We start from the raw sequence: 27,606 nt of genomic DNA, 5'->3' as shown, positions 1-27,606 counted from the left end.
CCTGGCACTTAAACACTGGTGATGCCTGGGGAGGTACAGCCTTGCTGGCCCCTCTCATTTTCCCCGGAGGATCTTCACCCTGCCCACACATGCTGATGATAATGCAAAGCCTCTGTCATTTCTTGCTCATACTCTCAATGCCGTCGTCATGGGACTTAGCCCAGTAACTGCACAACACCCGGAAACACTGTGAAAAAATATAAAATCCCAGGCCCCATCCCAGCCCCACTGAGGATTATATTCTCTAGAGAAGGACTAAGAAATCTGTATTTTTATTTATTTTTATTTTTTAAAAATTTTTATTTATTTATTTGAAAGAGAGAGAGAGAGCGGGAGCGGGGGGGGGGGGTGGGCAGAAGGAGAAGCAGATTCCCCACTGAGCAGGGACCCTGGCTAGGACTTGATCCCAGGACCCTGTGGGATCATGACCTGAGCTGAAGGCAGACGCTTAACCGACTGAGCCACCCAGGCGCCCCAAAAATCTGTATTTTTAATGTTTTTCCAGGTGATGCATTTTCAGGCCCTGAGAATTCTCCTACTCCACTGGATCAATGTTAACATTTTAAATTCTTTTTCTCATTTCTAGGTTCTTAATCACACCCTTCTAAACCTGAAGATGATATTAGCACAGCACAGAGGGAAAGTCTAGGCTCAGAAAGCTTTGGTTTGAGTACCAGCTGCACTACTCTCTAGATGACTGTCCTTTGAAACCCTAGAAATGAGGCAAAAGATGACCACGGTTGCTTTCAATTTCATGGAGCTGGTAGGCTTGAGAGACCAGGCTAAGGGTCTTTGGACTCTGTGGGGTGGGTGGGGGTGGGGGGGGGGGGGGGGGGGGAGAAGGTGTAGCTTTGAGACATTAACTTGTAAAACGCTAATGAGTTATGATAGAGATGCAAATGATTTCTACCCAGCAGAAAAGATAACTCCAAAGGTTATGGTTTCATTTCCCCTAAAATGATATTAACCAGTTTTATATCGAACTTAGTGATCTTATCTCAACATTCATTTTTTCATTATTTAAAAAATACATGCATATGTTTTCCTTATCCAACTTTTAAACCAGTTTTATCATCTTTCTGGCTCCATGAAATGAGATAAATCAAATTTTGACAAGTGCTCACTAGTATTTTAACTGCCAGGAACTATTTCTTTTCACTTGGGCCACCTAAACCACCTCCGTGTCCTTGACCAACAACAGCAGAGTAATGATTACTATCTCACAGCATCATTTAAAAAAGGATCAAATGAGAAAGTGACATTCGAACACCAGCTCTGACACTTTCAGTTCTGGGGAGCTTGGGCAAGTCAGTTAACATCTCTGTGCCTGTTTTCTCATCTATAAAATGGGAAGAATTTTAGAATCTACTACACAGGGTTGCTGTCAAAAGCCCATGAAATTTTGTCAAGTAAAATCAACAAATGTGAAAGAACTCTTTGTAAAGCATAAAGTATTTGTGCTCTACAAATCGTTATCATTTTCTCCAGGAATAGCTAGGTGCACATGTGGCAAAATCTTGATAATTGGTAAATCCAGAAAATGGGTATCTGAGGGTTCATAATACTAGTCTCTCTCTTTATGGGTCTTAATTTTTTTTTTTTTTTAAGTAGGCTCCACGTCAAAACAGGGCTTGAATTCATGACCCTGAGATCAAGACCTGAGCTGAGATCAAGAGTCAGATGCTCAACCAACTGAGCCACCAAGGCGCCCCTGGGTATTAATATTTTTTAACTAGCTAGGGGACCTTATACCAATCACAAGCTATTTGACTTTAGTCCTCCTTTCTATCAAGCGAAAATAGTCCAGGACAGGGAGGCACTGGAAGGGTTTTTGAAAAGCCGGGAGTGCTGTTCTAATGTAGTGGCCGATGTTTGCCCATATTTGGGACAAAATAACAAACTCAGTAAGTATTGTTTTGTTTTCTTTTGTTTTCGAAGAAGGAGAAAATAAAGGGGAGAAGGGACAGCTGTTTCAAAACAAAGATTTCCAAACCAGTGCTCATTCCACCTTTGACTCCAGAGGAATGGGAAGAAACCAACATGCCAAAAGCATGGCCCTAAAGCCAAATAAGGATTGACAAGTCCAGGGGCCCAGAGACAGAGGCATTCCCTTTTGAGGGAACAGAAAGGCCAAGGAAAGAGGAACTTTAAGCATCGGTCCTAATCTAAAGAGTGGGGATCTCCTCCTATCCCAAGCACTTCCTTGAACAAGTCCCATTCCTACCTGAGGACCAGCCCCAGAAGCAACACTTTGAGGCAAGATGGCACCACCCATAATCCAGGCAAAAGGCCGAAGCTACATGGCATGTTTTCTTTAACCTTTTATTAAGGAAGTTTCCAAACAATGCATTAAATCAACACTCCTTTTCACCAACTGCTTCCCATTACATCTTCTCCCAGTCCACACAAGACCTGGCATTCTTCCAACCAGCTCCTGGTCCTATGTTTTGCTTTTATATACCAGAGGATGTTTAGACGAGTACTGTTTACTCCTTTGGCCAGCAGGGTCTTTATTTAATCCTCTTCATGCCTCCTGGCTAACTCCACAAAAATGAGTAACCTCTCTGTGCAAACAGGGCTGATTTCTTGGGATCAGGGAGCTTAACTGTCAGGAACCTGAGTAAGGGACCTCAAAATGGCTCACCCAAGAGTTTACAGATTTGTTCTGGAGTGTCCTGAAAAGCCCATTATGAGTATTTATTGGACAGTTAAAGGAAGATAAAGAAGAAGGAGAAGAAGAACAATAACAACCACCACCGCCATTAAAGGAAATGGGGTACTATATTTCTTAGAAAAATTTAAAAAATGAAAACATTGATAGCAGCCTCTCTGACAACCAAATTTTTTTAAGGATTTTATTTATTTATTTGCCAGAGAGAGAGAGTGAGCACAAGCAGGGGGAGCAGCAGACAGAGGGAGAAGCAGGCTCCCAGGGAGCCCGATGTGGAACTTGATCCCAGGACCCTGGGATCATGACCTGAGCTTAACCTACTGAGCCACCCAGGCATCCCTAACAACCAAATTTTGATAAATAACCATGTGCCTGTTTAATAGATCAACCTGAAGGAAGGGCCAAAGCAAGAGGCAACAGGCATGTTGTAGAGATATACTCTGTGAAGAAGACAAAGAGGGAAGTGAAGAAGAGGAACCTCCAAGATCACCAGGCCTCTGAGAATACGCTAGGACAGAGGGCAATAGGTGGACCAACATATGAAAAAAAGCAAACAAACAAAAAGCCGGTGGGTGAAGACCACAAACCAACCTGCTCTAAATGTGAGTGCTCGGTCCCTTTTAGAGCCTGATTAAATATCCCAGTAACTTTGATAAATCTTACCCCATGTTTCCTAGCCTCCTAATGCCCAAATCACAGCTCTGGCCCCGTGAAGAAGGTCAGATGTGGGAAAGCCCTCCTTGATCATAGTGGAGAACTACCGTTCCAGCCTCCAGCATCCCTGCCACCTTCTTGGCAGAAGGTTGCCCCAATCTGCCTTGAGACCAGTGTTCTCTGTCACTGAGTACTGCTGCAGGCGCCTGGAGTCAGTAGTGACAAGCCAGGACGATCTTATTTCACCGCATTCCACGGCAGGTGACATCTGGTGAAAATGGCTGGAGCAGAGTCACCCCAGCAGTGGCACCTGAAGAGGCTGCCTATGAATTCCTAGACCCTGTCCTTTCTGAGCCCTAGTTCTTCAGCTTTTTTTTCCAACATTCTATTTGTTGTCCCATATCGTTTCCATAAAGTGTTTGGGGGGGAGGGGAAGATCAGTATATAAATTGCAGAGTTGACTGCAACAAAAGCATCTTTATATGCCACCCTCTCTTTCCAATACTTCCCCTCAATCCACTTTTATAGAAGAATTTGAAAAAGAGCAAAAGCAACTTACCCAACATCACACAGTTACATTTTGCTTCTAAACCCATCAGTCTAAATAAACAAAAGTAAGCTAAATGTCAGTGGTAGATAATCCAAGAGTTAGGCCGTCCAGACACTCCCAGAAGGCAGAGAGGAAGGATGTTTGTGCGATCTCATCAATAATTGCTTATTAAGCAGCAGCATCAGTACAAACTGTGGGGCATATGGGCCTCAGGAAGACCAAATTGCTCCTGGCTTGAATTCATCACGTATTTGTTCTGGGTCATCGGCCAAGCTGCAGTACCTCTTCTGAGCCTCAGGCTCTGCATCTGTAAACCCATTTACTCATTCCACGAATATTGCCTGAGGTCAGTGGAGTGCCAGGCACTGTGCTAAGATGCTAGGGGATGTGAGTGAAGCAAGCATGGTTTTTCTGCCCTCCACCCAGCACCTGCATCTCCCGTCATGAAGATCAGAGGAGGCTAAAGGATGGCAGAATATGCCACCCCCAAATATGCGCCACTTTAGCCTAAGGATTCTTTTGCACCGAAGGCAACTGAGAAGAAGCAGATACAGAACAAAACAAAACAAAAACAAAAAAACAAAACAAAAAAAACCCCAAAAACAAAACCTCTCTGCCCTCCCCCTATTTGCCTAAAAGTAGGACAAAACTTTCAAAGGCTTCCCTCCTCCCCTCTCTACCAGGAAGGACAAAAGTTAACCACCGGAGACAACTTCAGGCCCCATCCGCCCGGAGAAGGCACCAGAAGAATCTACGCAACTTGTACTGACTAGCCTTTGTCTCCCATTAGTTTCCCATATGTTTACCTCTCCACAGTTTACCATCTTTGGAAGCCTAACTGCTTTCCTCTGTCCTGTCATTTCTCTACAGATGTATTGTTCTTTGGGAAAGACACTACATAAGCCTGAATTCTAACTGAGTTACTACTAATTTTTCCCTGGGTAGCTCTTACGTACACATGCTAATAAACTTCTGTTTGTTTTTCTCTTGTGAATCTGGCTTTTGTTACAGGGTTCCCAGCCAAGAACTTAGAAAGGTAGAGGGAAAATGATTTTTCCTTTCCTACAAGGTCAGCTGTGCAAGCACTTGGCAAACACGAACAGGCCACACAGAAGGTGGGTATGACCATCTGGTCCCTGGAGGCCAAGTCACTGTTAAACAGCCCATCTTCCTTCCTTCCTGGAATTGCTGCAAACCAGTTAGGTAACCAACTTCCAAGTACCCCTAACATGCTGCCAACACAGCTATGGAGGAAGGGTGCTTGGGCATCAGTGTTTATGTGTATGTGTCCATGTGCTTGAGTGTGTGTGTGCTGAGGACAGAGAGGAAGAGTGGAGTAAAGGAATAGGAACTAAGGGTCCTTACTCAACATTTCTGATTTCCTTTCCCCAGCCGTATTCCCACCACCACATAACTGAAAGGCTAGTTCACTCTTTGCACTCTTACCCAAGCCCCAAATTTAGCATCAGGAGGTCAAGAGATCAAGTGCTTCTAGACTACAAGGAGCCTGCTATCTTTCCCAACACTTAGATCACCTTTTTCCCTAGCGTTCCAGTCTCCCAACCAAAGGAATCCCTTTCCATGACTTGCCTTTCCTTTCAGGGGAGGAAGGGGGCTTGGAAAAAGGAACCATGCCTGATATAATGCTGCCATTATAGCCCCTTGGCCCATCTGGACCTCTCTCCAGGGAGACTGATGCAAGAGGAGAAAATGTGGAGGCTGCCAGTTTTCCACAAATCTGTAACCTCGGGGGAGAGAGAAGGAAAGGGGGCAGTGGGGCACATGGGAGCTATGGAAGGGACTGGAAAAGAGCCATAAGTACAGAAGTCATAAAGACCCCATTTCTCCTTAAAGTGGCTGAGGAAAGCCTGGCCCAGCTCCACCCACTCAATGATATCATTGTTTTCAACAAAAGTGGGTTTGAGAACGCCCAGAGAGGCCCCCACTGAGGCCTCAACTGCTAGAACAGGCAGAGGTCTCACCAGTTCCTGGGAGATTAAGTGCTTAGAATTGCAGATAAGGAGGGAAAACTATGTGAAAGCCCAAATTACATAAATAACCAGGGTAAGGACAGATGTTGCTTCTGCCTGGCCTTCTAGGGTCATAGAAAGAGAACAGGACACTACTTTACACATAGTTTTTATGCGTGGATCCCTACCATGATCCTGCAAAGTTGGTGACTGAGGATTATATCTACATCTAATGAGAAAACTAAAGATCTGAAAAAAGAAGTGGCTTGTCTGAGGTCCTAGCACAAGCTAAGGACAAACCCAGAGACTGGCAGCCCTGTTCTGCTACCTACTCACGCAGGAAACTCAGATTGGCCCTTGAATCCATCCCCCCCCCCTTCAGCCCACAGTCAACCCACCTCCCAGTCTCCATGATTCTACCCTGTAAACACCTCTGTAAGGCATCCCCTTCTCTCCATATCAGCTACCTCTTCCCTAAATTCGATCACCATAATTTCTCTCTCAGATCATAATAAAACTTTTGAATGGGTCTTCATTAGGTTAGCTCCTTCCAATCCATCCTATGCTTCGGGTGAAGTAATCCTTCTCAAATGCATTTTGGATGCTATTCTATCTGACCTTCAAAATATTCTTCAGTTCCCAACTGCCCTCAAGATAAACAGCTAACCCATTTAAGGAGCCTTTGAGGCCCTTCAAGGATTCACCCCTGTCTACCTGGCCAACCTCTTCTCTCACCATTTCCTCCAGCCCCGCCCCCCCAACCACAAAGAACCTCTTTACATCTCCACATGTTACTCTTGCCCTTGGGGCTTTGTTTCTGCTACTTGTCCAGCTTGAATATGCTAACTCTATCACCCTCCTCCCCCCACCCACCTACTTCTTCCTTACTTCACTTCCTGGGGAGTGAAGCTGTCCCTTCTCCCCAGTCCAGGGTAGGTTCCCCTTCACCAGGGCCCACAGTGCCCTCTACTTCCTCCACTATAGCCCTACCACGTTCTGTAATAGTTTAATTCCCTATCTCCTCCACTAAGCTCTAAGCCCCATGACAGCAGAGACTGTGTTTTGCTTGCCACTGCTTTCCTGGGAACACCCACGACCTAGCTTAACACCTGCCACATGGCTGGCACTCAACAGTATTTGTTAAATGAAGGAAGAGAGGGAAGGAAAGACAAGAAGTTAAGAGTTCCCAAGGAGGAGTCCAGAGCTCAAGCCCAGTAGAATAGAGACTCTCATCAGAAAAGCCAATGATTTGGGGTGCCTGGTTGGCTCAGTCGGTAGAGCATATGATTCTTGATCTCAGGATCATGAGTTCAAGCTCCATGTTGGGTATAGAGCCTACTTTAAAAAATAAATAAATAAAGAGCCAGGGATTCTCTGACCCAATGTCTGCCCCCAACTGAGCTTAAGCAAGACCTACAACTTGCCCCAGGGTGCCTGCCCAAGGGCCTATTTATTTAGTATTCAAGGTATCAGCTAAAGGTCTGTGTATGGCACTAAGTTCTACACAGAGAAAGAACAAGCTCATTTTCTTAAAATCAAAATATTTCCTGGGTGAAGTGTAAATGCAGTTTCATTCTCAGGACAGAACCAGTCCAGAAGCTCCAGTATTGACCTCCTCTTCTAGATTTTTCTTGGGATCCTCACGTTCCGTTGCCCAAGCACAAAGTTTGGGGAGTGGAAATATCCTCCAACTTCTAGGGAGTCTAGGTGAAGAGCCTAGACTCATCCCGGAAGCTAGGGAGAAAACAGAGGTCTTGAAGGTGGGATTTCCACACTTCTCCCAAGTCCAAAAGTATATCCATATATCCATCTGCATCCCACCTACCAAGCTACCAAAACTTCTCAAGAGGCTTTTTCCCCCAACCCTAAGTTGTGAAGAAGCTGCTTCTGTCTTATGCTCAGCCCCCTGCAGTCCATGGCTCCATGGCTCCATCCACTAGGTATACCTGTATCTACTGGACTCAACCTGAATTTCCTTCAGTGGGGAGGCCTGAGGGAAGAGCTTCTTCTCATCTCATGTGTAAAAAAATACAGCCTAGCTTTAGAGTATACCTCAAGCATCTTTCCTAGCAGTACCCCACCTACCTCCCAGATCACATGGTTTTACCTGAGGGAAGAGAGCCCAACTCAAGTAAAAAATCAGAGACTAAAAAACTGAGCTTCAAGGCACTGAAATCTTTGGGTAGCAAGCTGTGGAAGGAAAATAAAGCTCTTCCCTATTCCCTACATAACACCCTTCTGAATGAAAATGATTTGGCTAGTTGGAATACTGAACTCCTAAGAAATTATTAGCAGTACAGTATGGTTCCCCTTGATCCAGACCAAATATGTATATATTAATTTCTCAGTGTGAATTCCTTTCTCATTCTTCCTTTCACCTCTCCTCCCTCCCTCATCCAAAGCTTCTCTTCCTTTGGATGAACCTAGAAGGTAAAATGCTAAGTGAAATAAGTCAAACAGAGAAAGACAAATATCATGTGACTTCATTTAATGTGGAATGTAAAAGCCAAAACAAATGAAAAACAGAAACAGGCTCGTAGACACAGGAAACAAACTGTTGGTTATTGGAGGGGCGCGCGCTTGAAATAGGTGAAGGGGATGAAGAGGTACAAACTTCCAGCTATAAAATAAACAAGTCATGGGGATGTCATGCACAGCATAGGGAATATAGTCAACGATACTGTAATAACTTTGCATGGTGACAGATGGTCACTACACTTATCATGGGGATCATTTCATAATGTATAAAAATATCAAATCATATGCCCCTGAAACTAAGAGGATACTGTATGTCAATTATACTTCAATAAAAAAGACAAAAAACAGCCTCCCCTCCTTGCTCCTGCAAGACAGAACTCCAAGTAACTGTCCTTAGGGAAGCTTTCTCTATCCCCAGTCAGAAAGTCTCTATTCCCACCTGCCTCCTCAGCCTTGTACTTTCAACTCTATTATTAAATTTGTAATCTGCCTTGAATCATGCTGCTTGTATGTCTTCTCTCCCGCAGAGAGCAAACTGCCAGAGGGCATGGATCTACTCCCTACAGCACATAGTGTAGGAGTTTATACGTATGTGCTCAAGCAACATTTGCTGAAATCAACCTCGTGGAATGGAGCCAAGTAAGCTGGCTTAGAAGACAGGAGATCCATCAACTAATGAATGAATAAACAAAATGTGGTATATCTATACAATGGAATGATATATAACAACAAGGAGTGAAGTACTTATAAATGCTATTCAACATGGATACAACTCACAAACATTACCTTAAGTGAAAAAGACACACAACCCACACACACACACACAAATGCTGTATAATCTTTTATATGAAATATCCAAAATCGCCAAATCAAGACAGAAAGTAGATTAGTGGTTGCCTATTGCTGATGGGGGTGTGGGAGAATGAGGAATGCCTGCTCATATTAGTTTGTAAGGACTGCCTTCACAAAGTACCACAAACTGAATGGTTTAAAAAACAGATTTATTTTCTCACAGTTCTGGAGGCTAGAAGTCTAAGGTCAAGGGGTTGGCAAGCCATGCTTCCTATGAAAGCACCAGGGAAGGATCTGCTCCAGGCCTCTCTCCCAGCTTCTGAGAGTCCTTGGCTTGTGGCAGCATGACCTCAGTCTTCACACAACCTTCTCCCTGTGCCCGTGTCTGTGGCCAAATTTCCCCTTTTTATAAGGACACCAGTCATGCTGGATTAGGGGCCCACCTTACTCCAGTATGATTTCTCTTAACTGATTAAATCCACAAGGATTCTATTTCCAAATAAGGTCATTCTGAGGTCCTCAGGGTTAGGGCTTCAACATATGAGTTTGGGGGACACATTCAACCCATACAACTGTTAATGGCTTCTCTTTTAGAGTGATGAAATGTTCAAAAGCTAGAACATGTGGGGTTACACAACTCTATAAAACATTCAATTGTATACTTTAAGTGGATAATCTATATGGTATATGAGTTATAGATCCATAAAGCTGTTTTTAAAAATGGCAGGAGAGTTGGGCTTAAAGAGTGTGCCCAAGCTCAAAAATCAACCCATTGGTGAGAGTGTGTGAAAACAAGTTCTCTCCACAAGGACTATAGGATGTAACTTAGAGAGAAGCCAAAGTAAATGTGCCTTTATCCATGTGTTCCATGTAAAGTCCCCTGATCCACTGATTGAAACATAGAAGGTGATCCTCTAGAAGTACCTTCCAAAGAATACAAGGGTGTTCACTTAAATATTGTTTGTTAAAAATGAAAAAAAAAAAAAAGAAGAAGAAAAAGAAGAAAAGAAGCAGCTTGAATGCCCATCAATATGGGGGTAATTACATTAATTGTGACATCTTTATTATTACTGAATCTGGATGATGGGTACATGGGGATTCATTATTTTATTCTACTTCTGTGTGCATTTGATGATTTTTCATTATAAGAAATTTTCAAAGTTAATTATGGCATACACATACAAGGTAATATTATACAGCCATTAAAAATTGTCACATAAAAAAATCATCTGATAAATTTACATGGAAATGTGTCTGTATATGCTCTCACATTCTGCTGTCTGACTGCAAAATGGTACAGCCTTCGGGGGTAGAAGCTGTGGAGTGAGAGGTACAACTGATGAAAATTTAAACCATTTTAAACATATATGCTAAATGACCTTGCAACTCTATCTGTAGGTATCAATCCTATAGAGATGTTTGCAAATGTTCTTAAAGACAGTGTGTCAGCTGATTACTGCAGCATTTATTTGTCGTAGCAAGAAATTGGAAACCTAACTCTCCATTAATAGGGAAATTAATAAATTTTGATCTATCCATTTAGTGGAATCCTATGGCACCATTAAAAAGAATGAGACAGACCTATAGATATGCTAATATGGAAAGATAATGAAGATAAATAATAAAAAAGCCAATTACAGAATAGCATATAAAGCATAATCTTGTTTATTTTGAAACTCTATTAGGGCCGCCTGGGTGGCTCAAATGGTTAAACGTCTGCCTTCAGCTCAGGTCTTGATCCCAGAGTCCTGGGATGGAGCCCCGCATCAGGCTCCTTGCTTGGCGGGGAGCCTGTTTCTCCCTCTCCCTCTGCCTGCTGTTCCCCCTGCTTATGCTCTCTCTCTCCCTCTCTCTCTATCAAATAAATAAATAAAATCTTAAAAAAAAAGAAACTCTATTACTTGTGTAATTTTTTTCTAGAATTTTATTATCAAACTTCACACACTCCAAGAATTTCTTGCATAAAATTTTTTAAATGATTTGATGATTGTCCATGTTCTATGTCCAAGTGAAAAAAATACACATAAAACTGAGGATATAGTATAACCCCCTTTGATTAAGTTCACATGGAAATTTACAAAGGGTTAAAAAAAACAACTTACATCAAATAGTAAGTTCGGGGTAGAAGCTCCCGCACTGGATGCCTGCGATCGGCAATCGTTGTTATCTTAAGGTAAACAACCTGATGGTAAAGGGATCCTCAAACTCAAGAAATCAACTCCTGACTTCCTGACTTCCTCCAAGGGCATGGCTTCCCTTTGCTCGGACAAGGGTCCATCTAAGGCCAGCTGACAGCTTCCTCCCATTCATTTTATTCCATGCTCCCGCTGAAGGGCCGCCAGGAGAAATAAGCTTGAGACAAAAGAAAACCAGGGACATCCTTCCTTGCTACACAGGCAGCCCTGGCTGCGGGTCCCTGGAAGGAGAGAGAGCCGGAACCGGCAAACACATCCTGACCTCCTCGTCGGACAGTTCAGGGCTTTGCCAAGGGAGCGATTGGGCACTGACTCCCAGGCACAGAGAAGACGTACAGTTTGGCTTGGCTGGAGAGCCCCTCAAAGCTGTATTCATGAGATACAGTGAGGTCAAACTGGCCGTAGCTGGAGAGCAGGAGTGACTTTCCTCTCACAGGCCATGGGCTCTAAGGTCAACCCTCCCAAATTATATTTGGAAACCAACTCAGGGAAATTCTCTATTACTTCATTCTTTTTTTTTTTTTTAAGATTTTTTTTTTTAAATTTATTTATTTGACAGAGAGAGACACAGCAAGAGAGGGAACACAAGCAGGGGGAGCCGGAGAGGGAGAAGCAGGCTTCCCACCAAGCAGGGAGCCGGATGTGGGGCTCGATCCCAGGACCCTGGGATCATGACCTGAGCCGAAGGGAGACGCTTAATGACTGAGCCCCCCAGGTGCCCCTCTCTTACTTCATTCTTAACGGTTTTTCCGACCCTGCAAAATACAAATAATAGCAATTTTTTATTGCAATTTTGTAGTGCACCAGGCATTGTGTACGTCCTTTGGGAGCATGACGTTATTGAATCCACACAACATCCAGCAAGGTGGCCACTATTATTAGCCCCACCAAGGGGATGAGGAAACAGATTCACAAAGATGAAGTGACTTGCCAAAGCTTACATCGCCAGTGGGGGCAAGGAGCCAGGCTCTGAAGCCATACACACCTGGACGACACTACTACCATACACTTTAGTCCAGATCCTAATCAGGGCCTAGGACTGTTAGAAGGAAAGGGATGAGGGAGGGTAGGACAGGGAAGTAATACCAGTTCTAACAAGACAGAACATACTAAGCAAGGACAAGGCTCTGAGAAGAAACATCTAGCCACAGCTAAGAGCCTGGGCTTCGGAGTCAAACAGATCTAGCTTCATATCCTGGCTCTGCCCTTCCCTCCCAGGGGCCCTGGAGCAAGTCACCCTGCTCCATTCCTCAGGGTCCCCATCTGCCAAATAAGGCCAATACAAGTCCCTCCACCTCAGAGTTGTGGTGAGAATTCACTTAGATGAACCACCTAGAGACCTCAGAACAGTGCCTGCTCTGTAGGCATCTTCTACATGGTAACAGCTATAATTACCATGATTATTAATATGTGACCATCATTCCTCAGCCAGAAGTTACCTGAAGGCAGACTGAGCATCTGAGAATATGACCGGAACTTAGGAAATGCTGATAAGTGATAACCACACACACACTATTTCTCAATATGTTTTTCTCTTGTCACTTCATACTTGAAGACAGTCACAGGGGCCACATGCAATGCTATGCATTACCAAGACATTTCAGAAAACATTTGTTCTTGCTTTTGCATTAATAGAAGTTAGTGTGTATTGAAACCTGCTTGTTAAGTGCTGGGCATTGTACTGAGCACATCCAATACATTATCGCTAAACCTCAGGAGATGTATTTGTTTCCTGTGGTTGCTGTCTAATTAACATAAGCTTAGTGGCTTTAAACAACAGGAAATTAGTCTCTCCTGGTTCTGGAGGCCAGAAGAATGACAATAGTCCTACCAAGCCAAAATCACCGTGTCAGCAGGACTGCACTCCCTTTGGGAGATGCCATTCCCTGCCTCATCGGGCTCCCAGTGGCTACCTGAATTCCGTGGCTTGTGGCCACATCATTCCAGTCTCTGCCTCTATGGTCACACTGCCTTCTCCTGTCTATGATCAAGTCTCCCCCTGGCTCCCTTTTATAAATATAATTGTGATTTCACTGAAGACCCACCTAGATAATTCAGGATAATCTCCCCTTCTCAAGATCCTTAACTTAATCACACTTACAAAGACTCTTTTTACATATAAAGTAACATATTCTCCCGTCCCAGTCATTAGAACTTGAATATCTTGGGGAGGGGCCCCTTTTTCAACCTAGCCCATGAAGGTATTAATATCTACTTTCTATGCATGTGGTAGAAGATAGTAAGAGACAGGTAGATCTGAGTTTGAGTCCTGGCTCCGGCTGACATTGGATAAATTATTAAACTCCTTACACTTGAGTTTCCTCATTTATAAAATGTGAATAACAGTGATACCTCCCTGGAAGGGTTGCCATGAGGATTATATAGAGCAGTATTGAAGTGCCTCTGCACAGTAACTGGCTCTCAGTACATGCTCACTAAGGAGTGAATATTATTATGAATATAGATGAAGAAATATTCAGAAGGCAGGTGACTTGCCAAAGGCCACCTAACCAGGAAGTGTCAGTGCCTAGAACTAAATCTGGGTCTCTCTGGCACCAAAGCCTGAGCCTGTTCTACTCTATGGGTTATAATGTTTCAGGTTTAGGTACTCACGGCCTTCAGAATCAACACATCTAGGTTATTTCAATTCCAGACACTCCCTGATACTCTCTTCTGGCAAATGTAGAACTGCATCCCTTCAGATGAGCACTCTTAATTACTGAAACTGAATTTATGCAATGGACCCTAAGATAGCAATATCATGTCCCCTCCAGTGATTTGGAAATAAATAAAGACCCTGCTTATGCGATAATTTGGCTTGCAAAAAGATCACATCAGATAGGCTGGCAGTCCATTTTGTCTGCAACTCCAGGGGTTCTGGACAACATGGGAAGTGTAGATGAAATCAATCTCAGTTTGCAAAGCTACATTTGGAAACTACATCTCAAACAGGACCACGAGGTGTCTCTGGGGCAAGGTGCCTAGCACAGTGCTTGGAATTTGTATCCGCTTATGCATTCACTGCCTCAGAGTCAACATGGCAGGGTTAACTTCAGTTCCTGATGCTTGAGAAAATGTTTGAAGTAAACTTCAGACACTCACAGGCCGCTCTCATCAAATTCTCGTGTCCCCACCCATCCACTCAACCATTTCCTCGGCACCAGGTTCCCTGGGTTACACGATCTCCACTGCAGGGAATGGGGAGCCCAGCTGCATGCCAAGTTTGGAAAAACATTTTGAATGCGTTAGATCTGCCAAATACTTGGTTAAGGAATGATATCCTCTAATTTCTTAAGCCATGTGTATTTTAAGTGAAATGTAATCCATATGTCTGTTGACTCATTTCAATGCGACTCAGTGAAGCATGGTTTACCAAGAGCATTGGGATAGCGTCTAAGCCTTTCTTAAGCTTCTCTTTGATCCAGGAAATTGAATTTTGCCAACAAATGAAGCTCCTGACAAGAGAGGGTCAAACAGAGCTGTCCTTTATCCTAGATAAGATGTTAAAGTCTACTCCCAACTCAAGAGGAAACTAGAAAAGTGGAGGCAGCAGAGAGTGCCATGGCCTGGGTGTAATCAGGATTTTGCTCTGGATCAGTTACACATTTATACCAGGCTTCCTTGGAAGAGAAGTGGAGCACCAGGAGGTGGTAACTAATCCAGACTGTCTCTCCTTTACTGCCCTTCTCCAGTCCTCCAGTATTATACAATTCAAATAGAGTTGAGGGGAAAAAGGAGAAAATTAGGGTACTAGATCACTCCATTAGCAGTGAATGCTGTTGATTTTCCAGGTTGTCTCTTGATTTCCAGGACAACAAAAGCAGTCTCCTTCCCAGTGGCATCTCTGAAGGACTAATAAGAAATTAGAGAGATGAGGAGAGATTAACATCAGAAGTAATCGTGGATGCTACAAACACTGAGCCTCTAAAAGTCCAAATTCTGCCTTGACAGTTACTGTTCTCCATGAAGTCTGGAGGTAGACATACACACAAAAGAAAACAAATGTCCACTCTTATTAGCTAGACTCGTGCAAACAGGATCTCCCTTTAGCTAGCTGGCTGGAGCACAATGAATGGAGCGAGACCAAAAGATATTTCTCTCTTTCCCAAGCCAAAATCTGAATCTTAATCATCATTTGTACTCAAGGGAAGGACAGTATACCAAGGAAATTAAGAGTTCCAGAACGTGCTCAAGAGACCAGCAGAGAGAAGTGCATGGCCAAAGGTCCTCTGGGCAGAGTGCCCACTAGTTGAGCTGCTCGTGTGCTTTTGAAGGTGACCTTGTAACCTAGTGATCCTGCCCTCGAGAAATGCAGCCCAGTGAGCATCCTGCAAGCTGATTCAACAGTTCATTGGGCCCTCCTTGGGAAAAAGCACAGAAGGGAGAAGGGAGTGAGCCAGAGCCTACATTTCCTGGAGGTGTTCATCTCCCTAGATGCTTACAGCTAAGGAAGATTCCATTTGATTTCAGCAAACAAATTTTTGTCTAGTAGAGCTTCTGGGTTGATGAGGCAGTCCTCAGGGCATGGGGGAAATTATATGCAGAAAAAATATTATGGATTTATGCCTCAAATCTGTGGCTTGTGGAAATAGCAGCCTATAATTTCTTCCCTGTCATTTCCCTTCTCGTGTTTGTGTTGCCTAAGTGGTGAGTCCTGAGCTAGCAGTTTGTCCTCAACTTCAAGGTCCATGGTTTGGGGGCATTTGCCTTTATCCCAGTGCCCTATTTTCAAGGATGTCTCTATAACTGGAGAGCAAACTCCGTAAGGTCGGAAGTTCTTTTCCATTTTTCTACTTACACCATGTCCTTTAAATAGGTAGTGCAATTAAAAAGCTCTTAGAGCCCAACGGGGACTAAATCCCCATTTTAGAGATGAGAACGTTGAGACCCAGGAGAGCCAGCTGGCTTGTTGATCACTTCTACATCATCTGTCTCTGACCTCAGTACTCTCTCCACGTACAACACTGCCTCAATCACAAGTAAGGCTCTCCTAATAACAGCTGCGCACCAACCTTGGCGGATTATGTGTATGCATGTGAGTAAATGTAAAGCAACATTATACATACTTTTATTAGAGTAGAATACTACCTTCAGATATACAGTTGAATCTAAAAAAACAAGTATGGAACAAGATATATAGTATAGTCTCATTTCTGCTCCTCCCTCCCCAACAAAAATAGCAGCCGGTATGTGAGTTTCTGTGCAACTGTGTTTATGAGTATCTGTGTGCGTGTTCTCACACACACGGAAAAGGTCCAAGGTATGCCCACCAAACAGCTAACAATGGATTCTCCTTGAGGGTGGGAGACTTTCACTCTTTTACTTACATATTTTGGTATTGCTACATGTTTTACAACAAGCATGTATTACTTTTGCAGTTAAAAAATCATGAGCAAGAAATAATAGTAGCTGCCATTTACAGAGTATGGACTAGAAGCGAGGCAGTGTGCTGGCTTTCCACACACCATCTCATTTCATCCTCCCCATGGCTCATGGCATGGGCTATCTTTATATCCCAGATAGGGAAACTGAGACTTAAAGAGAACATACAGCTCCGTAAGGGGCAGAGTCAGGATCTCAACCTAGGACTGTCCGACATGAAAGCCATATTGAGATCAGCCCTACAAGGCCACTCCTTTTTGCCTGCACTCAATAAAGGGTGTGCGTCTCCCATGGGAATGCCATCCATTTATCCTGAGTTGCTTCACAGCAGGAAAAGGCTGCCACTTGTCATGTTATTGAATTAAGACAACTTGGGGTGTCTGCTTTCTGAGCTGAAGGCCCGTTTGCTACGTGCCCACTCCCCCAGCCCATGCCCCTGCTCCTCCATCCTCACCATTCTTGGCAATCTCTCCCTGTGTGAATTCCATTAAAGGTCTGCTCACTGCTATTTTGGGCCATGCATTAGCACTTGGGCTTTGACTTGATGGGAGAAGGCCAGACACCTCAGGATGATGAAAAATAAATTAGAAATGTCCTCTCCCTTCCCTCACAAATCCCAGAAGCCCTTGCCCAGAGAGGCCTGAGAATCCAATATATGGGGAAATGTATGGGGGGTGGGGAGCTACAGAGAAAGGGAAACTTCATAACCTATCAGGGGCTTTGAACTTGGCTGTTGCTTCTCCTTGGAATGGTCATCTCTTAGCCGACCACAAGGTTCACTTCCTCACCTCCTTCAGGTCTTGACTCCAATATCAATTCACCACCAAGGCCTTTCCTGGCCACGGTTCTGGAAAGCCCCTCCCTCCCGACCCCTCCCCCCACCCCCCACTTTGGTTCCGCCATAGCGCACATCTTTGAGCATACCACAGTTCACTTGTTCATTTGTTTACTGTTCCTGCCACTGGAATATAAGCTCCATAAGGGCAGAACTGTTATACTCACAGCCAGGTTCCCAGTACTGACACTGGGGCCAGCAATGCTATGGATGCATAACAGATGAATAACAATGAATAAATCCGTTGAGGAAATTAAGAACCAGAGCTTGAGAAGTCACCTGGCACAGAGCCTAGCTTCCCCTCAAGTATCATGGGATTACAAAAACTTTAACGCAGCAATTTGAAAAAATCAGAAAAGCCTCACTCCCCCACCCCCCACCCCCGAGCTGTTCTGAATCCGGACTCACAAGCCCCATGAATGAGAAGGCTTGGGGAAATAAACACACTAGGAAGTCGTGTGCAGTTAAGAGTTCCGCTTGCTAACACATGTTCAAAAACAAAAAGCCCAATTTAGATGAAAATAGCAGGAAGCCGTCCCCCAGGGATACCTGGTGAGGTCATACTGCTTGGCTCTGCTGCTTCCATTTTTGTCAAGTCTCCTGCCTTCTGCCAGCTCAAGGAGGCCAGGAAGCACATCCAGCCCCCTGCTGCTCACTGGGAAACCAAAGGGCTGCCTGGAGCAGCCGACAATAGAACATGAGGGCCCTGCTCTGAAGCTCTCATGTGGGACCATAAAACTCACCACCGTGCCTGATCACTCACCGTGTGCTCTATAATATAAGCACCTTGTGCACACTGCCTATTCACAACTACCCTATGGAATTAGCATTACTATCCTCATTTTTTAGATGAGGACATTGAGCTTACACAAATTGCAGCAATTTGCCCCAGATTACACAGCTAGGAACTAAACCTCGGTTTCTCCAGACCCAAGCCAAGAACACGAATGACCCTAGTCTCACCTCTCTCGATTAGGTTGTTGGGCAACCTTCGGCAAGTGCCTGCCTATCGCTCTCTGATTCAAAGTTTCTACAACCATGCATAAGACCATCGTGTCCAGGGTTTTCTAAGACATCTTCCTCCTCGAACTTCCTATGGCCCCTTGCACAGGTTCCAAAACCCAAGGGAAGGATGAGTCTGGGGATCCCATTTACCCATGACATCCCCCCCATCACTTGGACTGCCCAGAGGAAGCTGAGGGTTAAATGGTCCACTTGAGGCCAAATAGGACGGATTAGACTCAGGTGGCAAGAGGAGACATTCAGCCTGGAGCTGGAGGGCTGGAGCCACGAGAAACGGAAGCAGGTTCCTGAGAGACCAACAAGAAGAGACCCTCTGAAGGCATTTTCTGCAGGACCAGAGGAAGACAACACAGGGAGAAATCCCAAACAGGCAGAGTCGACACCTTCTGGGGCCATAGACAGCCAATTCTGTTCCAGGCAAATGGGACAAAAGGAAGCCATTCTTGGGGTGGCTTCACTGTTAGGAGGAAAGTAGCAAAAATGATTGAGATGCCCAACTTCCCAGCTTCCCAGAGGCCACCATAGACTGGAGGCAGAGGAAAGATGTGGATGAAGCCCATTGCTGTACATGCTGCTTAAGGCATGCTTTTACCACACTTCCAACACTACTCACGCTCCTTTGCAAGTATCCAAAAGCCCAAATTTGGAATAATTCATGTTTTTGCTTTCTACCCGAGCTTAGCAGCCATTCCCATCCTTCTGGATATGGGAAGGTCTCTATCCATCTCTTTCTTGGCAGTGATGCATCTGATTACTCATCTGCTTCCAGGGGACTCCAGAGGCTGCCAAGAGGAGGCAGGCAGTTCTCTGAGCCATGCAGCCTTATCTGCGAGGTCTGTGAGGCAGAACTAGTTAGTGGGAAAATACCAGAAGCCTCAGCATCCCCCAGCCAAGTAAGGAGAGCGCTCGGCGGCCAAGCAGATTGGGAATGGCCGACGAGTAGCCATGCTTATGTCTATTCACCTGCTCAATAAAATGAATCAAGATACAAATGCACTTGATGGCAAATCAATGTGGAAATATTCCTGAGCCAGGCAGCCACCCGAGATGAATGAGGTTAGGAAGATGGAGGAATCAGCCTGATGAAGCCAGGAGACTGCTGACCATGCCCTTCCTGGCAGAATCTCAGACTTAGCTGACCCAGAACACATGGAGCAGCCTGCATTTGAGGCGCCAAATCCCACAACACTCCGCCCTGCCTCTCTCTCTGCTTTCTGCTGTTTTCCTCTAATCTCCTTCACTTCCTGCCATGCGCTGTGCTGGAGCTAGTAAGTCAGCTGCCAAAGTCCTCCATTCCATCCCTCCCTTCGTCACACACACACACACACACACACACATACACACACCCCTGTGTGCCTGCAGTGAACTCTAGGAGGCCCCGGAAATACAGCCAGAGGAAATTCAAGGAAGACATTAAATGGTCCAGTAATTTCACAGCAAGTCAAGAGATGGGGGATATGCTGTCTTTGGAAGACACTCCCCGCAAAGGAACCAGATGGAGCGCTTGGTGATTTCACAAACTGCTTCCTTCCAAAACAGTGGCACCTGCATCCGGCGTTGACATGGAAGTGAAGTGTTTCATTATGGATAAATGAAGAGTCCACTTACTCATTCTTCTCCAGGTCCAAGATGAATTCTCGCCCCTCGGCCGTTACCCTGAGCTCAGCTTTGAGTGGATGCTAGAAGCAACAACAAAAGAATGTCAGTTCCTAAAAGCAGGGGACAAGGCTCCCAGGAACAAGCACAGTGCTCTGACATTGATCCACAGGAAGTGAACGAGAAAGGGTCAACTGCATTTCCAGCCCAAACATGAAATGACTTCAGCCCCCAAAAGACCCTGTTCCCCTCCCCCACCTGCCTCCTCCTCACACACAAAGGAAAGAAACCCCAAGCTGAAATGTGATGTAAGTGCTTCCATGCAGGTCTGGTCAAGGCAAACACTCGACAACAGGATCTTCGACAGTAAATTTTCTGTGCAGTCAGATCTGGATTCAAGGGCTAGCTCTCACACTGCAGTTGTGTGAACCTGGGCATGTTACTGAAGCTCCCTACAACTCAGTTTCCTTATTTGTAAAACAGATAGTAACAGTCAGCCTTATGGGAATCTTGTGGCAATTAAGCGACATAGTAAATGTAAATAATGTCACAGAGCCTGGCAACAGAGAAAACCGCTGATACTTGCTGTCTATTATCGAAAATACCGGGAGTACCCTCTTCCGAGTGAGTTCGTATTTTATTTCATTTTGTCTCTCAGTTAGGATACCCCCCACCATTTCAGAGGAGACAACTAGGAGAAACTCTAACTGAAGTTTTGTAGGTCCAAAAGAAGGTACATTTTAAAAACACATGAGAAAAACTTACAGATGGCCAAATGAGCAGCATACCCAGAAGAGATCATTTAAGATATCATACAAATGGCCAATAAGCATGAAAAACATGTTCAACACCACTGGTAACTGCTCTCCACCAAAAAGCAAAATTTTTTGAAGAAACCTTTAAAAAAATCACAGTGACAGATATTTTTTAAAACCCATCAATCACAATGAGCATACTGAAAAATAGGCACTCTCAGACCCTACCAGTAAGAATTTAAATAGATACCAACTCAGTGGAAAATAATTTGACAGATAGACCAAGAGTTTTTAAATGCTTAGACCCTCTGACTCAGTAACACAAAACTCTATCTGAAGAGAACAGAAACACAGGCAAAGGTTCATACACAGGGATGCTCATTACTTTAATAATGACTAATGAAATATAACTTGAATGTCCAAAAATAGGAGAATAGTTAAATAAATGATGATCAATCATATGACAAAACACTCAACAGTCATTAAAAATGACTTTAAATAATTTTTAAACTATCAAGAAAGTATACATGATAATTATTAAGCACACAAAGGCTCAAAACAACACTGTATATTTTATTTAAATATACTTTTGTAGAAAGAAATAAATCAAAAAGTTACCATAGTGACCTCTCAGCAGTAGGACCATGGTTGTTTTATTTTCTTTGTGCATCTTTCCATGTTTTTAGAATTGCTTTTATATTTTAAAATAGAAAGGGATTTTCATCTCTTTTTACCTTATTATTGTGGAAAATTATGCAACTATTGATTCCGTTGAAAACTACAACAAAAACCTATGATGTACTATATGCTGGCTAACTAAACATAATAAAAAAATAAAAATTTAAAAAATTTTTTTAAATTTTAAAAAAGAAGGAAAAAAAATTCAAGTCATAATAAACTTCCATGATTCAACAATTCAACTTAAGGTGGTTGAACTAATTTCGAAGGGAAAAGTTATTTATTTGAAATGAGATATTTACATATTTAAGCATATTAAAAACAGGATCAATTCTTTGGTGTTCTCTAACTTGGGACCAAGGAACTGATAAACTCCTGAAGTTGACCCCAAAGCTTAGTTTCAGCATCAGAGAAAGTGGGCCCACTGCTTTGCCACGTCTGGTTGTAGGGGCCTTCCTCTTCCAAGCACACTCTGCTTTCTATTTGCCCCAAACTGCACTTCCCTTTAGGGTCCTAGGCACTGGGCATCCCTGAGACATTCAGGCCACCAAGGGCTCCGATGAGATCAGTATTGCATTCTGATCCAGGAAGCTTGGGCAACCCTGTCCTTTGTTATTTTTGTACTAATTCATCCTATTGACTTCTCTTAAAAAGGGACATTTCAAAACCATGGGGAGAGGAAGTTAGGTGGTTGTTTGCCCAGTAACTTTCACTAAGGGATCCACATCTCTGTTTCTGATGCCCTGATTCAACTCTGATAACACCTATTCTGGCTGCTGATCCTTTGCCACTTTACCCTGGGATATTCCAGAACAAGGACCCTGTCCAGTGACATTAAGCATCAGGGACACAGTCCCAAGTGGGCATCTGAGGAAAAGTACACAGCAACAGAGCTGTAGCAATTCCCTTATTCAAGGAGTGGATGTCCATGTGACAGTCCACACACAAAAAGGAAAGTTGACACAAATCAAAGCACTGTCACCTCTCCTCCAAAGAGACACAAGCTGCAACCTGAGTACAAATATTTACAAGTGGGTAATCCAAAAATATTTCTCTCTGGTGTGGAAGATGCTCAGATACTGATATTTAAAATATGTTGTCATTGTTTCCAAGGGACACTTCAAGCAAACAATGAAACAGCTCTATCAGGATCTATGCATCTTCCCTGTTGACTTTTCCCTTGCAACCCCACTCTGTGCTAGGAAAGGGCAACATCACCTCTCCTAGGAGGTGGAGGGAGTCGACCCACTGGTTATACTTCCCACAGGGAAAGGTTAAAATTCCTTTGCCTTTAAGGGTAGATTAAATAGATCTTCAGCTTCACAGGGTATCAGAAACCTGTCCTACATATGTGCACCGCCCCCCCTTAAGATCTAGTACAATACTTATTATTCAGTGACTGTTCAATTAATCTTTGATGAATGAATTAATTACATAAATGAGAATAAGAGGCCGGACTGAAACCTACCTTCTACTCTCTCTCTGACATTCATTCATTCGTTCATTCAACAAATACTTATGGCACCAGGCACTGTGCTGACTCTTCCTACAAAATACAATGACCCAGATTCTGGGCAGACAATGGCTAGGAATAAAGACAGGATCTGGAGCTCTACTTTGTTTCTCAGGCCCTTCCTGAGGATGCCCGGCATCCCACATCTGGAAGGAACAAAGAACCTCTACAGAAAGTATCGGATCCATTCCTCGAGCAGTAATAGGTATGTTGGACTATCCAAGATCCTAATTTCTAAAAATAACCTGCTCTAGGAAGGCATCCATCAATCTGTCTAGATTTTTCCTGAGGCTATTTTCAGCCTTTCCTACTTTTTGATGAAATGAGGTTCATGCATTTATTGTCTTTACTTACTTTCATTTCTCCCAAATTTGTTGCTGCAAGTTCCCTTAATAAATTCAAATGGAAGCATTCTGGACACGAGTGTATTACCCTAGCTGTAACTTCAAGGATTCCAGGCATTTCTCCTCTCCATTTACCTTTCCACAAAGTCTGAAATCTTCCCTGACACAGCTCTCTCTCCATTCTCTTCTACTATAATCTTGCTTTTTTATATGCTGCCCAATAAATCATAGACCCTTTGAGCCCCAAAGGACCTTATTAACTATCACTTCTCCCCAGCCCTCTCTATTCCTATCCCCTCGAAGCCCTATTTTATAAATGAGGAATCTAAAGTTCGGAAAGTAGAAGGTCCCATAGCTGGTTACGGGCACACAGCAACTGTCTTCCTTTCTAGCTCTTTAATGTCTCACTTGAACTGTAAAGACCAGAACCACAAAAAATATCCTAGATGTCCAGGTCCTCTTTGCAGAACAGGATAATGTTTTCTGTCTTGTTCCCAATCTCCTTGATAAAGCCTGTGCATTTTGCTGGTGTCATGGCCCAAGGAGCCTACTGCATTTTAAGATATATCCCCCAGTACTAGATTCCTCCCCTGTCTCTTAAAAATAGCTTGAATTATTATTTTTCTCTCCAAGTACATTATCTTGTCAGTAAAGTAAAGCATGTATTATATAGAGCCAAAATAACAGTGACAATATTCAATCAATTCCATTTGAGAGCTGGTGATTTTTGTGACACATATTTGCACTTAGCTTGTGTCAGCATTAATAATTTTCATTTCCTCAACTAATAGCATTTGGAAGTGTTCTAGAAGTTTGTCACACAATGAAGGAAAGTCCCCTCTGGGATTTTCAAAACCAATGCACAGAGAGGATAGAGTAGGCCAGAAACAGAACTAATAGCAATGACGCTTCCAGGGAAGTTGAGAAGGTGGCCCCGCATCTCACAGAATGGACTTGTCAGCTCCTGGCTCTGAAAATGAAATATTTTGTGTCTTACCTTTTCTTTCGTGGGGCTTTCTGCAGTCTTCCACTGAGGTATTATTCGTTCATGCTGTAGCTGGGCGGTGCCTTCCCCATTTCCTCCTACCAATACAGGATGCACAACCATTGGAATTCCAGAACTCTGCACCCCAGCTAAGCTAGGCATGCACCGCCAACTGGGAAAAACCCCTTATTGGGTCATTAGGAGAACACCTGCTGGAGGCCAGGCTCTTGGCACTTAATATAGGTCAGGCACTCTGCTAGTTTTTGGCCATATTGTGGTAAACAGTGATAACAAGGTCTCTGTAGTCCTCACAGTTTACCTTCTAGAGGTGGGAGATGCAAAATACACAAATATTCTCAAATGGTCTAATAGGGTCATGGAATAAAGAGACACCGAAGAGAAGGTGCCTATTTTAGACAGGATGTTTAGCAAAGATGGTATTTGAGACCTGAGAGACGAGAAGAAGGCAGCCATTAAAAGACCTGGGGAAAGAGTGCCCCAGGGAGAAAGACCAGCAAGTGCAATGATTCTGCCTGAGCAGAAGGTGACTTGGCCCGTTTAAGGAACAAGCAGAAGGTAGAGGTAGCTAGAATCTAGTAAATGAGCAGGGAAGGTGGTAGGAGACATGGGTCTGATATCACAGAGGCCATGGCAAGTGTCTGGATTTTATTATAAATAGACTTGGAAGGCACTGGAGGGTTTAGACACAGAGCAATATGATCTGTGGTTGGTTTTTAAAAGATTCTTCTGCCTGCTGGGTGGAGATGGGGGGTACAATGGGGGGGGGGGGGGGCATAAGAATAGAAGCAAGAAGGCGGGGCTGGAGACCTGGTGAGAGATGATGGTGGCTCAGACTAAAATGAGCTCAGTAGAGAGGAATGAAGTGGTCGGATTCTGGGTATGTTCTGGAAGTCAGGTCCATGGGTTTTTTCCCCCTGAGCGTCGGTATGCTCATCTGTCATATGAAGACAATGATACCGGACTGCTTATCTCACAGCAGTACTGGGGAGAGTCACCATGAAACTGCTCCCACATCCACAAAGCATCATCACATTACCCTGAGCTTCCTAATGGCAAGTTTACGTTTGTAGATCACTTCCTACTTTCCAAATCACTATCACTCCTCGGTTCCCCTTCATCCTCAAGACAAGATATGCAGCAGGATTTCTATTTTCCAAGAAAGGTGAGCTGAAACAAGTCTTTCCTTGTTCTAGGTACCACTCAAACACTTTTTGCAGATAACCTTAATAAAGTGGTGATTCCCCAAGACCTAGATAAATTAGTCTCCACAGGAAGGGGCCAAATCCATAGGACTCCTGGGGTGGGGGTGAGGATTCCAAAATCTATTCTTTCTAAACCAACCACATCGATCACATAGAACACAATGAGTGGTGTGAGAGCTGGCTGGTAGAATGGCAGGATTATGAGTGATTGATGTTCCTTTCAGATTACTGATATAATGTATTCTCAATCAAAATATATCTGAAAAATAATCTCACTAGACAAGTATTAGATTCATAGTACTGGTAAAAATCAGAAGCAATGCATTCATTTATTCATAATGTGTTTTCTGAATGCTTAACTATCTACCAAGTACTATGCTAGGTACTTGATATTCCTGGGGGGACCAGAGAGGCCTATCCCTGCTCTGGTGACTCTGATAAGTCTAGATTCTTTGCAACAAAAGGGAATTATATGATATTTAATGGAATGTTTAAAGGAATGAAATTATCTTTATGATTGCAAAAAAAAAAATACTGAAAGCAAGGCTTAAATAAGACAGGAACAGAGTACATCTTAAGAAAAATGGTTCAAAACTTTTAAATGAGGCAAAAAGCAAGCAGGATGCCCTTTCAATGTCACACTGGAGCATTGTTTAACAGGCCCTCCCATAGATCACCACATTTTTCTAGGGGAATGCACCTTGGTTTGACTTTTTTAATTTGCAACAAATTAAAAAACCATACTGTGTGAAGTTACATGTTAACCGTAGATTTTTGTCTGGTAGAGATGCAAATGACTTCGGTATGGTAGAGAGAGCACTAAGAATTAAGGTTGGTTGACCCTACGGGGCATTGCCCACTTCTGTACCTGTCCCAGCGCACGGCGTCAACATTTTCTCGGAGGCTTGTACCACCCGTTCCTCTCATGCTTTGAACCAGCTTCACCTTCCTACTCACCGCCTCATCAATGAAGTGAAGGAATCTTTGCTACCCATTCATCCTATATTTGCATGAGGCATGTTAACTTTTTGAAAATTACACTTCTGCGATTTCCTGATGTAATCTACAGTCATTAAAATCATGTTTTTGGAGAATGTAATGATGTGGGCTCATAATGTGAAGTGGAGAATGCAAGGCACAAAACTGTACATATGGTATGGTTCCAATTTTATCAACATATATTTATAGGAACACACACACAAAGACTGGAGAGAAGAGGAGAGACTAGGAAAGCAGCGGAAAGAGAAGCCAAAGCAGAAAAACAGTGGAAAAAGAGAACGAGGGCGAGGGAGGCAAGCCAGGGAGGGGACCGACTGTTTTCTGCCTGCTCTGGGTCTCCCGGACCCCCACCACCTCCCGGGGCGCACAACGTGGAAACAAAGCCCGGGCTCCCAGGCTGGGGGACCTCGGGGAAGCAGACCCGCGGAGGTGCAGGGGGCGACTCCCAGGTCCTCGGGCCACCCAGCCCACCCGCCTCCATCCTCCCCCAGCCTCGCCCCCCCCCACACACACACGCGCCCCGCCACTTACTTCTGGTCCACCCCGGCAGGGCGAGCGCCAGCAGGCAGAGCCGGACGGCGCCCACGCCCCCGGGCATGGTGGCAGTGGCCCCTCGCGCGCTCCGCGTTCACAGGCACGCGGCCATGCCAGCCCCCCGGCCAGGCGGCGGCGCGTCTGGAACCCACTGCTCGCCCAGCGCCTCCCAGCCCGGCTCCCAGCCATCGGCAGCAACGCTCCGCCCTCAGCTCCGCAGGGCTCCGCCGCGGGGTGGAGGAGGGGACGCGCCCGCCGGGAGGGGAGGGGAGGGGAGGCGGGGCGGGAGGGACCGCCGGGAAGGAGGCGGGGGCACCGCTGGGAGCCGGGTCGGCTCAGGTGATGGGGAGCAGCGGAGGGCGAGTCCGAGCCCGCGGAGGGGCCGGCTTCATGGTGGGCGCGGCCCGGGGAGGGTCGGGGGCTCGGGCT

The 27,606-nt window shown here is 44.4% G+C and overlaps 1 protein-coding gene across 3 annotated transcripts in view; it reads right to left on the bottom strand.

Moving 5' to 3' along the window:
- ADAM19 (ADAM metallopeptidase domain 19) overlaps positions 1-27,375 on the bottom strand; it is an 81,057-nt gene extending 53,682 nt beyond the window's left edge. Inside the window, exons 1-3 of one of the 3 annotated variants that reach the window (XM_025867140.2) lie at positions 27,175-27,375; positions 24,434-24,519; positions 20,159-20,229 (exon numbers count right to left, since the gene is read on the bottom strand). In XM_025867140.2, the coding sequence (XP_025722925.1) occupies positions 20,159-20,229; positions 24,434-24,519; positions 27,175-27,241 (224 nt within the window). In that variant the 5' untranslated portion in view covers positions 27,242-27,375. Of the gene's footprint in view, positions 1-3,884; positions 4,179-20,158; positions 20,230-24,433; positions 24,520-27,174 lie in introns of those variants that run through there. The other 2 variants (XM_025867141.2, XM_025867143.2) reach the window with 2 other exon arrangements.
- Positions 27,376-27,606: the final 231 nt, after the last annotated feature.

The sequence above is a fragment of the Callorhinus ursinus genome, unplaced genomic scaffold (genome assembly GCF_003265705.2).
Source record: "Callorhinus ursinus isolate GAN/ISIS: 27379988/994484 unplaced genomic scaffold, GSC_fseal_2.0 scaffold3, whole genome shotgun sequence".
Taxonomy (NCBI): domain Eukaryota; kingdom Metazoa; phylum Chordata; class Mammalia; order Carnivora; family Otariidae; genus Callorhinus; species Callorhinus ursinus.
This window is presented reverse-complemented; position numbering and strand designations above follow the sequence as displayed.